Source organism: Rana temporaria, chromosome 3 (assembly GCF_905171775.1).
Source record: "Rana temporaria chromosome 3, aRanTem1.1, whole genome shotgun sequence".
NCBI classification, from domain to species: Eukaryota; Metazoa; Chordata; class Amphibia; order Anura; family Ranidae; genus Rana; species Rana temporaria.
Genome location: NC_053491.1, coordinates 315282279 through 315296389, shown reverse-complemented (window position 1 = coordinate 315296389; position 14111 = coordinate 315282279). Strand labels below are relative to the sequence as shown.

Below are 14111 nucleotides of genomic sequence, written 5' to 3'. Positions count from 1 at the left end.
AAAAAATTTGCTGAAAAACTCGGCTTATACTCGAGTATATACAGTATCTGTAACATTGTTTTAATGAAATCAGACTAATTAAACATCATAGTTTGAACATACCTGCAAAATAAGACTGTCATCAGCTATAGGGTCTCTTATGTTTTCATTACTAATTCCTGAATCATCCGCATCAATGAGTTTGTCTACAGGAACAACCGGAACACACTGCTGAGATTTTAGGTAAGCAAATTCCTTGTCCATTGAATCCAGAGTTGGAAAAACATTGTATGTGTAGGGCAGTTGCAATGTTCCATTGTTAAACTGGGAAATAAATCTGGGATCTACAGTATGATATAAATGTGTATCCACAGGGCCAAAGTAAGGCAAAGATTTGGACTTTCTGCATTTGGATACCACAGCGACTATCACAGTCAATACAAACAGAAAAGTAATCAATGACAAGGCAATTACCAGGTACATTTGTAAGTTTGACTGAGAGTCCACTTTGCTTGGATGTTTGTTCATTTCAGGAATTATCTGTTGAAAATTATCAGCAATCACCAGGTTTAGAGTCACAGAAGCAGACAGAGGTGGGTAGCCATTGTCTTTTACTATGACCACAATTTTATGTTTTAAAGAATCTCTATCATGAAAAACCTTTGATGTTTTGATCTCCCCAGTGTACTGATCAATAGTAAAAAGTGATGGCTCAGAAACTTGCAAAAAATAAGACAGCCAGGCATTGTGTCCAGAATCCGCATCCACTGCGACCACTTTAGATACTAAGGAACCTTGTTCAGATGACCAAGGCACCATCTCAAAGACAGGACCATCACTGTCTCTTGGTGGGTATATGATGACTGGTGAGTTATCATTCTGATCTACCACATGAATTTTTAGAGTTGTACTGCTGTTCAGTGATGGGAAACCATTGTCTTTAGCAATGACCTGAATGTTGAATTCTCTGTGTTGCTCGTAATCAAATGATTTTTGCGCATAAATGACTCCGGTCACTGGATTTATAGACACATGCAAGGATATTGGATCTTTGTCATTACTTACTATAAAGTAAGTCAGTTTTGCATTTTCTTCACTGTCAATATCTATCGCTTGAATATGAAATATGGAAGCTCCTGGTAAATTATTTTCTGGTACAAATGCAGTGTAAGTCAACTTCTCAAACATAGGTGCATTGTCATTAACATCCGCCAAGTCCAAATAGACGACTTTCACAGAAAACAAACCAGGAGAACCCTTGTCAGATGCTTGAATGGTGATGTTATAGGATGACATTTTTTCTCTGTCCAGAGAATTTTTGGTAACAATTTTATAGAAGTTACTTGCTGATGACACTAATTGAAATGGAATATCTCCAATGATTTGACACTGAACTTCTCCATTCTCTCTCGAGTCTTTATCACGGACTGCAATCAGTGCCACCACAGTGCCAGGTGTTGTGTCTTCAGGAATAGGAGAAGACAGGGAGGTGAGGGTTATCTCAGGAACATTGTCATTCTCATCCAATATCTCTATTAAAACTTTGGCATGGGCAGCCAGGCCCCCTCCATCCATGGCTTGTACAGATATTTCATAGTGTTTTTTCATTTCATAATCTAAATGTCCCTTTGTTCTAATGTCTCCGTTCTTGTGATTAATTGTAAACATCTGGAGAATGTTATTTGCCAGGGTACTGAAAGAATATGTAATCTGCGCATTTACACCTTCATCTTTATCAGTTGCTCTGACCTGCAGAACTGTGGAATTTAAAGGTATATTTTCCTTAATGCTTATTTTATATACTTCTTGGGTAAATAAAGGTGTATTATCATTATAATCAGTGATGGCAATCTTAATCAACACAGTGCCTGTCTGTACAGGATTTCCTCCATCGAAAGCTGATAGAATCAGTTCATGGTAATTTTGTGTCTCTCGGTCTAGAGGCTTTTCTAGAACCAGCTCAGGAAATATACTGCCATCAGAGCTGATCCTTTCTCTTAAGGCAAAGTGCTCATTTGGACTCAACTTGTAGCCTCTCAATGTATTAATTCCTATATCCAAATCCTCAGCTTTCTGCAAAACAAACTTTTCTCCAGGTGAAGCAGCTTCACTTATTTCTATTAGAATTGTTTCATAGAGAAATCTTGGTGGATTGTCATTTGTATCTTGAATTTCAATCTGAACATTAAACACATTTAAAGGATTCTCAGCCACAGCATCAAAGGTCAGGACACAATCAGCTGCAGCCCCACACAGTGTCTCTCTGTCTATCCTCTCTGCAATAAAAAGGTCTCCATTCTCCTGATTGATACTGAAATATTTTTCAGAAACATCAGACACAATTCTGAGTTTTCTTGCTGTGATATCTTTCACATTCATTCCAAGATCTTTCACTAAATCACCAACAACTGAACCTTTCCTCATTTCTTCTACAATGGAATAATGAATCTGAGCAGAAACTGAATGACACAACCAGGAAAATAATGAAATCACTACTTGCCATCTGATTTCCAGGGGTGATTGTGGTTGATGCATGTTCAAGACAGCCGTTCCTTTTGTTGATGGGAATATATAAAGAGGAAATTCCTTGTAGAATGTATGATCCTTAATTGAATTTAAATTCCAGAATATCTTCTTCTTTGTTAGACCTGAAGCACTCCCATCTCATGCAGAAATGCTCTATATCTACTATTGCAGTTGTACTGCCTGTCTCATAAAGGCATGCATCTCTCACATCCTTCGCTTATTGGTTCAACAGCGGCGCTCTGAGGTGCAGCTGGGGTACTACAACATTTTAGAGTTATTTTCATAAATACAGATTAAGACTTAGGGACCTTTCACACGAGTGTCATCAGTTCTGCCACAAGAACTGATTTTAAAAAACTGCAACACAGTCCTTTAATGTTAATTAATTTGCTTTTCTGACACTCTTGAAAAAACGCAAAACCAGTATCTTTGGACCTCATGGAACACTGTTATATTGTTCTAAAAGTTTTTTGGCCTAAGATTACCATAATGGTTGGTTCGTAGTTCAAACAACAAATAAAGTAAATTTAATGTGAAAACAATTGCCATAAAGGCCATTTTTTTTATGTGAACTCTGTGATGTGGTATATGATACATTTTTTTTATGACAAATATGCGCTCATCTTTCTTGAACCAAAGAGATATAAAATGTATTGTGTATACAGTGCAGACTATACATTTAGTAGAATTACTGTGGACATAAATGTCAAATGAATTAGGCAAGAGAGCACAACTACTTCATATTTTCTATATTTTGCTGTTTTTTTTTTTAAATAATGGGTTAAAAATATTTGAATTCCATTAAGTTTTTCCAAATCTTTTCTTCGAAAAATTAGCCAAAGTTAGGGAGCTTGGCTTAAAGGATAGGGTAAGGGGTGAATAGGTCACAGAAAAAGGTTAGAGAAAGTGGGTCACAGGAGAAGGTTAGGAGGAGTGAGTCATAGGAGAATCCAGGAGGTTAGGTCCTATGGGGAAATGGATCATAACGGAAGGTTAGGGGTAAATAGTCACACAACAAGGTTAGTGGGGGTAGGTCACAATCAGGGTTAAGGAGAGTGGGTTACAGGCAAGGGTCAGGCTGAGTCGGTCACAGCATACATTTGAGGTTAGTGGGTCACAAAACAAGTTTAGGGGCAGTGGGATTCAAAACAATTTGAGAAAAGGGTGGTTTATAGAGCATAGCTTCCTAAAAAGAAGCCAAAAAATTATTATACTATTATATAATACTATACTTCATGTAATTATTAAACAAACACACACACACACACACACAAATATTAGCACATGTTTTAAGAAGAGTTTAAAACCTAGGCTGAAATAGTTAACTTCAATAAAATAATGTCTTTCTGAACAAAATATACAATATTTTTCCCCTTTGTGTCCTTGTTGCCTAGAACCTGGCTACATGAAAAAGAGGAGCTTACATTAAATTACTGATGCCTGCCAAAGGCCCCCCTCAATATACAGAAACATTATTAACTTTGGGGAAAAAGCCCTATCTTGTATCAATAATAGGCCATCTTGGAGCTCCTGTCAAGTTCAGTATGTTTAATGTGTATACTTGAAAAATACTACAGCTGTACAATAATATGGCTACTATTATTCATTGAAAGATCCATTTTGAGTCAAACAACAATGTTTACATCTGGGTCATATATATATATTCTATTCTAGCTGCAGTCAAATGTGTTTTTTTAATATTGGGAAGGATTTAAGTATCTGTCAGATTTTTGTTACTGTCTGCGTCCTGAGAAAATTGTACTTTCTGTGGTCATTGAGACAGGACACAGATAGCAATAAAATCACATTTTCACCATGACAAAAAGTGAGAAAACGTCAGCAAAGGCAGACAGAGACTCATAAAACATGGCAGGGGTTCTAACCAACCCCCACTGCATTAATGCTCTTCTCTACTGAAAATAAAATGGCATAACTTCCAGTTTACGTGCCAATTCCTATGTACAGTAGGTTAACTAGGTTGTGATTAGCTGCTCTTAATCAGGGATGAGCCAAACACCCACCGGTTCGGTTCGCAGCAGAACATGCGAACAGGCAAAAAATTTGTTCGAACACGCGAACACCATTAAAGTCTATGAGACACAAACATGAAAAATCAAAAGTGCTAATTTTAAAGGTCAATTTGCACGTTATTGTCAGAAAAAGTGTTTGGGGACCCGAGTCCTGCCCCAGGGGACATGTATCAATGCAAAAAAAAGTTTTAAAAACGGCAGTTTTTTCAGGAGCAGTGATTTTAATAATGCTTAAAGTGAAACAATAAAAATGAAATATTCCTTTAAATTTCGTACCTGGGTGGTGTCTATAGTATGCATGTAAAATAGCGCATGTTTCCTGTGTTTTTAACAGTCTCTGCACAAAATGACATTTCTAAAGGAAAAAAAGTCATTTAAAACTACTCGCGGCTATAATGCATTGTCGGGTCCCGGCAATACAGTTCAAAGTCATTGAAAGTCATTGAAAAGTAAAAATAAAAAATCTGTGAGGGTCCCCCTAAATTCCGATACCAGGCCCTTCAGGTCTGGTATGGATATTAGGGAAACCCTATGCCAAATAAAAAAAAAATGGCGTGGGGTTGCCCCCAAAAATCCATACCAGACCCTTCAGGCCTGGTATGGATTTTAAGGGGAACCCTGCGCCCAAAAAAAAAATGGTGTGGGGTTCCATCCAAAAATCCATACCAGACCCTTATCCGAGCACGCAACCTGGCAGGCCCAAAGAAAAAGAGGGGGGGGGGGGCGAAAGAGCACCCCACCTCCTGAACCATACCAGGCCAGATGCCCTCAACATGGGGAGGATGTCCCCATGTTGATGGGAACAAGGGCCTCATCCCCACAACCCTTGCTTGGTGGTTGTCAGGGTCTGCGGGCGGGGTGCTTATCGGAATCACAAAATACTGCTTGTGGAAGAGAATTCCACATCCTTACCTCTCTGACAGTAAAGAACCCTCTACGCAGTTTAAGGTTAAACTGCTTCTTTTCCAATTTCAGTGTTGGTATTTATACATTGCTATCCTTTCCCCGTCTCAAACGTCTCTTCTCCAGAGAGAATTAGTTCAATGCTTGTCTTCTTTCCCCATAGCTGAGATCCTCTAGCCCCCTTTATTAGCTTTGTTGCCTTTCTCTGGACTCTCTCCATTTCCAGCACATCCTTTTTGAGGACTGGTGCCAAGAACTGGACAGCATACTCAAGATGCGACCAGACCAGAGTCTTGTAGATTGGGAGAATATTCTGTTGGCTTTGCTTGCAGCAGCTTGGCATTGCACGTTATTGCTGAGCCTGTCATCTACTAGGACCCCCAGATCCTTTTCCATCCTAGACTCCCCCAGAGGTTCTCCCTCCGCATTCATATTTTTAGCACCCAAATGTATTACTTTACATTTTTGAACATTAAACCTCATTTGTCATGTAGTTGCCCACCCCATTGTTTTATTTAGGTCTTCTTGTAAGGTTTCCACATCCTGCGCAGAAGTTATTGCCCTGCTTAACTTTGTATCATCCTCAAATACTAAGATTGAGCTGTCTATCCCATCCTCTATATCATTTATGAATACATTTAAAAAAACTGGTCCCAGGACACATCCTTGGGGACCCCACTTCCCACACCGGAGCATTCCGAGTACTCACTATTTATCACCACCCTTTGGACCTGCCCCTGTAGCCAGTTTTTAATCCAGGTACATACCCTATGGCCTCATGCCGACAGACCTCAATTTTTACAGTAAATGCTTGTGGGAAACTGTCTCAAATGCCTTTGCAAAATCCAGATACACCACATCCACATGCCTTCCTTTATCCAGATGGCAGCTCACTTCCTTATAGAAGGTTAATAGATTGGTCTGGCAAAGACGATTCTTCATGAATCCTTGCTGATTACCACTAATGATACAGTTTTCATTACTAAAATCTTGCATATAGTCCCTTATTTTGCCTCCAATAGCTTGCAGACTATTGATGAGCTAACTGGCCTGTAGTTTCCAGCAATATATATCTCGCCCCTTTTTTTAAATATTGGCACCACTTTGGCTTTTCTCCAATCAGCTGGTACCATCCCAGTCAGTAACTTGTTCATAAAAGTTAGGAAAAATGGTCTAGCTATCACCTGACTGAGTTCCCTAAAGTGTTTGTTACACTAAAAAAATAATGGATCCTATTCCTTTAAAGCATGTTATACAGCACAGTGCTTGTGCTGTATAATTTGGGCCCCTGTATCACCTGAAATACATGTCTGGTTCTGCCCTCCCCCTATAAACTGACCATGGTTTATCATGGCTGCTGATCCCTGACACCGTGGTCAGTTTATGTCCCTCCATAATCTGCAGCTCTCCTGTCCTCCTTTGTCAGTGCTTCCCCTATTGCTACTAAAATAACTTTTAGTGTTTCATAAAATCCTGTCTGTATCGCTATGCTATGTGCCCCAGTCTCTGTGTTTTATAAAAAAAAAATGCTGTCTATACCTGATATACTGAATGTATACTGGATCTAATTGACCTGTGGTCGCTGTTTCCTAAGTTGCCTTGTATTTCCACATACGTTATTGGGTCTGTATTGTTTGTAATCAGTAGGTCTAGTAGTGCATTATCTCTTGTTGATGCATTCACCAGCTGACCCATGAAATTATCCTGCAAGACATTTAGGCAAAGGCGAGCCTTAGACGAATGAACAGTTCCATTCAGTCTATATCTGGATAAATACAATCCAACATTATAATAACATTTCCTAGCCTTGCCGCCCTTCCAAGCTGTGATAGGAGGTCCGCCACTTCCCTCAGGTTAGGGGGCCTGTAGCATACGCCCACTATTACTTCCCCCTTATTTTTCCTTCCTTTGGAGCTCCAACCACAAGGATTCCACCTCCCCCTTGCTCCATTGCTGATGTCATCCCTCATGTTCCCTTGCACATCATTATTGATATACAGGCTTACCCCTCCCCCTTTCCTACCCTCCCTACCCTTACAATATAGTGAATATACTGAATGGTTGCCAGACAATCATGTGAGCTGTCAAACCAAGTTTCTAAAACTCCCACAAAATCAAAATCCTCCTCTTACATTAGCAACTCCAGTTCTTCCATTTTATTAGCTAGACTTCTAGCATTGGTATACAAGCCTTGTAGATCTGTCCTGTTGCATACTATTTCCTTGTTAGTTGTTATGAGGCTGCAATTTAGATTTGCCAGCATACTTACCTTGGGTTTTGGGATTTTAGTCACCCTACCACTAATGCTCCCCAATATTATCTGCTAAACCTTGCTCAATGCTGGCTAGCTCTACATCTGGAACCTCCCCCCCATAACACCCTGTTTAAAAGCACCTATAACTTTTTGGCATGCCATCAATTTTAACTGCTACAGTTTCTAGTGTGCTTATGTTCACTCTCAGCCCAACTATCAAGCCATCAAATGGTGTCATCACATGTGCAGGCAACTGCAGATCATGCAGAGGCTAATATGACAGCTTCCTTAGCTATAAAGTATAGGAAGGTTTACTTACACGTTAAATACATTTTTTCATAAACATAAAATACTTGTCTATTGGTAAGTATACATAATACATATATTTTTTTTAATACAGTCAGTCAATCACTAGTGTTGTGACATTATAACTATAACTTAAAATAGCCATAAAAAAAAGTATTTTCTATATTGAATTTGATATGTTTTCTGAGCAATGCGACCACATGGTATGCTATGGCCATTTATAGCACCAGGAAGTTTGGTCTCTTGTGCAGTGCCAGAACACTAAAAGAGATATAGGATGCACTATGAGTGCTGGTCATCTGATGGTCTAGTAACCATGGATGCCTTATGGTTACAAGAGTTTATCATCTCTATTGTATGAAACTGCTTGCTAATATCAAGATCATTTTTGTAACAAGTATTTTTATAAAATCATTCAAATAAAATAAAGTAACATTGAAAATCATTGTAGACCTTCTCTGATTTGACAAAACACACATATCTCCAAGATTGTTTTAAAGAATGCAGACTATTTAAATATAATAGTTTCAACATACCTGAAAAATAACACTGTCATCAGCTATAGGGTCTCTTATGTTTTCATTACCAATTCCTGAATCATCCGCATCAATTAGTCTATCTACAGGAACAGCCGGAACACACTGCTGAGATTTTAGGAAAGCAAATTCCTTGTCCATTGAATCCAGAGTTGGGCAAACATTGTATGTGTAGGGCAGCTGCAATGTTCCATTGTTAAACTGGGAAATAAATCTGGGATCTACAGTATGATATAATTGTGTATCCACAGGGCCAAAGTAAGGCAACGATTTGGACTCTCTGCATTTGGAGACCACAGCGACTATCACAGTCAATACAAACAGAAAAGTAATCAATGACAAGGCAATTACCAGGTACATTTGTAAGTTTGACTGAGAGTCCACTTTGCTTGGCTGTTTGTTCATTTCAGGAATTATCTGCTGAAAATTATCAGCAATCACCAGGTTTAGAGTCACAGAAGCAGACAGGGGTGGGTAGCCATTGTCTTTTACTATGACCACAACTTTATGTTTTAAAGAATCTCTATCGTGAAAAACCTTTGATGTTTTGATCTCCCCAGTGTACTGATCAATAGTAAAAAGTGATGGCTCAGAAACTTGCAAAAAATACGACAACCAGGCATTGTGTCCAGAATCCGCATCCACTGCGACCACTTTAGATACTAAGGAACCTTGTTCAGATGACCAAGGCACCATCTCAAAGACAGGGCCATCGTTGTCTCTTGGTGGGTATAGGATGACTGGTGGGTTATCATTCTGATCTACCACGTGAATTTTTAGAGTTGTGCTGCTGTTCAGTGATGGGAAACCATTGTCTTTAGCAATAACCTGAATGTTGAGTTCTCTGTGTTGCTCATAATCAAATGATTTCTGTGCATAAATGACTCCGGTCACTGGATTTATAGACACATGCAAGGATATGGGATCATTGCCATTACTGTTACTTACTATAAAGTAAGTCAGTTTTGCATTTTCTTCACTGTCAATATCTTTCGCCTGAATATGAAATATGGAAGCTCCTGGTAAATAATTTTCTGGTACAAATGCAGTGAAAGCCAACTTCTCAAAAATAGGTGCATTGTCATTAACATCCGCCAAGTCCAAATAGACGACTTTTACAGAAGATAAAAAAGGAGAACCCTTATCAGATGCTTGAATGGTGATGTTATAGGATGAGATTTTTTCTCTGTCCAGAGTGTCTTCTGTAACAATTTTATAGAAGTTACTTGCTGATGACACTAACTGAAATGGAATATCTCCAATGATTTGACACTGAACTTCTCCATTGTCTCCTGAGTCTTTATCACGAACTTCAATCAGTGCCACCACAGTTCCAATTAATGTGTCTTCAGGAATAGGAGAAGACAGGGAGGTGAGGGTTATCTCTGGAACATTGTCATTCTCATCCAATATCTCTATTAAAACGTTGGCATGGGCAGCCAGGCTTCCTCCATCCATTGCTTGTACAGATATTTCATAGTGTTTTTTCATTTCATAATCTAAATGTCCCTTTGTTCTAATGTCTCCGTTCTTGTGATTAATTGTAAACATTTGGAGAATATTATTTGCCCGAGTACTAAATGAATATATAATTTGTGCATTTACTCCTTCATCTTCATCATTTGCTCTAATTTGTAGAACTGTAGAATTCAAAGGTATGTTTTCCTTAATGCTTATTTTATATACTTCTTGGGTAAATATAGGTATATTATCATTTATATCAATGATGGTAATTTTAATCATGGCTGTACCTGTTTGTACAGGATTTCCTCCATCGAAAGCTGATAGAATCAGTTCATGGTGATTTTGTGTCTCTCGGTCTAGAGGCTTTTCTAGAACCAGCTCAGGAAATATACTGCCATCAGAGCTGATCCTTTCTCCTAATACAAAGTGCTCATTTGGACTCAGCTTGTAGCTTCTGAGTGTATTAATTCCTATATCCAAATCCTCAGCTTTCTGCAAAGCAAACTTTGCTCCTGGTGAAGCAGATTCACTTAATTCTAATCGAATTGTTTCATCGAGAAATGTTGGTGGATTGTCATTTATATCTTGAATTTCAATCCTAACGTTAAAGACATTTAAAGGATTCTCAGCCACAGCATCAAAGGTCAGGACACAATCAGCTGCAGCCCCACACAGTGTCTCTCTGTCTATCCTCTCTGCAATAAAAAGGTCTCCATTCTCCAGATTGATACTGAAATATTTTTCAGAAACTCCAGACACAATTCTGAGTTTTCTTGCTGTGATATCCTTCACATTCATTCCAAGATCCTTCACTAAATCACCAACAACTGAACCTTTCCTCATTTCTTCTACAATGGAATAATGAATCTGAGCAGAGACTGAATGACACAACCAGGAAAATAATGAAATTACTACTTGCCATCTGATTTCCAGGAGTGACTGTTGTTGATGCATTTTCAAGACAGCTTTTTCTTCTGTTGTTGGGAATATATAAGAGGAAATTCCTTGTAGAATGTATAATCCTTCTTTGTTAGACCTGAAGCACTCCCATCTCATGCAGAAATGCTCTATATCTACTCTTGCAGTTGTACTGCCTGTCTCATAGAGGCATGCATCTCTCACATCCTTCCCTTATTGGTTGAACAGCGGCGCTCTGAGGTGGAAATTGGGTACTACAACATTTTTCATAAATAAAATTTAAGATTTAGGGACCTTTTAAACAAGGTTCATCAGTTCTGTCATGAAAACTGAAAAAAAAAAAAATACAAAACAGTCCTTTAATGTTCATTAGTATGATTGTCTAGTATTTGTTCTGATTTTCTGCTAACAACTAGCATAAAACAAGTAACTTTGCACGCCAGCAAACTTAAGTACTGAAAGTAAAGTGCAATGTGACACATAAATCAATGTGACTAGTGTAAGCAAACACTAATTATAACAGAAACAGACACAATAAATAAATAGCAGAAACTGACACAAAAAATAAATTGCAAAGGTTTGATATCAATTAAAGTCCTAGTAAGATTTGATCCTTCTGTGCTGAAAACTATCGATAGTGAGTAATCCTTCACCAGCTGAACAAATTACACCCAAAGTGTTCCGTAGGTGGGTTCTGTTTACCAGATGATAATGACCTCTTTAGTAAAAAAGCAGGTCAAAAAGGCTTTGGCAAGGCAATACTTGCTAGTGATGGAGGCGGTAGAAACATATAAAAAAACCTTCCTCCGACAGAGATCATGGACTTGTTTAGTGTATTGTATAATACTATACATCATGTAAATATTATACAGACACACACTCACACAAACACAAACACACAGTGTATGTGTTTAAACTTGTTTTTAGGAAGAGCTTAGAAACCTAGGCTGAAATAGTTAATTGCAATAAAATAATTCATTTTTGAACAACACATTTATTTTCCTCTTTTTGCCCTTGGTGACTTAAACCTGGTATGTACTACATAACAAAGGAGGAGCTTACCCTAAAGTGGTTCTAAAGTAAAAACATTTTTTACCTTAATACTTTTCCTACATTAAGGTTAAAAACATTTTACCATTTGTTGTACCCCCTCCCTCCCTAACCAGTTAGTTTTCTCTTGATCCAGCATTGAGTATGGCTGCAGATCTTCTTTCCCCTCTTCCTCTTCTCACAAGAGATGCAGGCAGTCAAATCCTGTGAAGAGGGAGCAGGGCGCGTGGGCAGATGCACACGGCCCAGTTTGGGAGCGCGCCTATGCATGTGGCCCATTTCACATGGCTTGCCACAGGGGGACTCCAGAAGTGAGGGTAATAGACTGATTGCCCATTCCACAGAGCAGGTAAGTATAAGAAGTAAGAGAACGCACAATGACTTTAATTTGCTGATGCCTGCCACTAGACTCCCTAGGCATTCCAGGCTTACAGGGGTTTATTGAGCTGAGCTTCCTAAAGTTGACCTTTCAGTGACTTTGCAAAATTGCTGACATGCCACAACAGTATACAGAAACCTTACAAGCTTAAAAAAAATATTAACTTGTATCAGTAAAAAGCTGTCTTGGAGATCCTGTCATCAGCTGAAGGCAGGAGGAAGTATTTCCTTATTCCCCCTTCTTATAGAGACCAGACAGCATCACTGTAACTTTGTCACAAGGTAAAAGGCTATAAAAAGGGCTGAATTCCAGGTATGGTATATTTTGTACATAGCTACATTGTGTGTTCAGAATGCAGCAGGTCAGCCACTCAGCATGGGACCAGAACATACTGTAGTGGTGATCACTGGAGTAGCAGTGTCTATTTCAGTGATTTCCAGCTTCCTGGGAAGCTAGGTATGTTATATACATAGTTACATTGGTCCAAGGTGGACTGATGTAACAATGTATAAAACATCCATACCTGGATTTCCTCTTTAGCACAGCCAAAACCTTCACTGGCACCATAATCTATGTCATCCCTGAAACAGCAATCCAGCATCACAATCCAGGATGTAGATGTGGAACATCCAGTAACTATGTAAAGTGATATTTAACCCCTTTCCTCTGTGATTGGCTGTCACAGTGGTCACATGATTTGAAAGATCCCGATTGCAACTATGCATCGGGAGCTTTCTGGTCCCTGTCTGTGACTGTTCTCAGAGCACGCAGAGCGCGTGGAGCATGGAGAAGTGTTTTCATAGGGCCGTATATATGCAGGCTCTCAGTGTTAAAGCCCACCCATCAATATATACTTACGGCCAGTGAGAAGAGGATAAATATAAATGTAAAATCACTAGACTTCAAGTACGGCACATTTATGTTTAGCAAACAATTCACCTTCATAGTGTCTCATTATGTTCTCTTTGATGGTTGCTAAAAAGTTGCAGAGGGTGGAAGTTTATCTATGGTCACATGAAGGAGCTGTTAGAGAATGACTAATGTCACATGTCAATAACTGTGTCCTGACATCACAGAGAGCCCCCCTTGTGCATTCAGTGAGATAAGCAGTAACATAATAAAAGTATGGTGTCTTTAATGTGTATATTTGAACAGTGCTACATATTATAACTAATAGTATTCAGCAGTGAAAGGTCCATTTTAAGCTAAACAGCAAAACTTTCATATCTTTAATACTGAACTTTTATGTTAGGTCATCCTATAATATAGCTACAGCCAAATGTGTTTCGTTAATATTTGGAAGGATTTAGTGTCAAAAACCCCAGGCTATGAAAACTTGCATTACAATTTATATAACATAGTGTGCATACTCACAAAGCCACTGAAGCATTTGTTTTGTGTAGTGTCAAACAGGTGGGTGTATACACTGTGATACATGACACTTCCCCTGGGATGTAGCATGCTAATTGAATTTATTAAGGAACTCACAACAAGCTTTGTTTTAATCTAAATCATATACATATATATATATATATATATATATATATATATATATATATATATATATATATATATATATATATATATATAATTTCTAATATCTGTAAAGTAAAAAAAAGAAAAGAAAAAAAGAGCCTTTGGTGCAGGTGCTGTCTGAACAAAGTGAAGACTCTGCCTATACCATATACATGCATACCAACTACAAATTTAATTTGATGGTAGATACAGATTTATAGGGAGCTGTAAAACATTTTTTTGATATTTAT

The 14111-nt window shown here is 38.4% G+C and overlaps 1 protein-coding gene across 19 annotated transcripts in view; it reads right to left on the bottom strand.

Annotated features, from left to right (window-relative positions):
• Positions 1-14111, bottom strand: part of LOC120932477 (protocadherin gamma-B2-like) — a 353457-nt gene that overhangs the window by 115879 nt on the left and 223467 nt on the right. Inside the window, exon 2 of one of the 19 annotated variants that reach the window (XM_040344860.1) lies at positions 8535-11012. The exons of 15 other annotated variants lie outside the window; for them this stretch is intronic. In XM_040344860.1, coding sequence (XP_040200794.1) covers positions 8535-10952 — 2418 coding nt within the window. In that variant the 5' untranslated portion in view covers positions 10953-11012. Of the gene's footprint in view, positions 1-102; positions 2876-8534; positions 11386-14111 lie in introns of those variants that run through there. 3 more of the 19 variants (XM_040344845.1, XM_040344872.1, XM_040344867.1) reach the window with 3 other exon arrangements.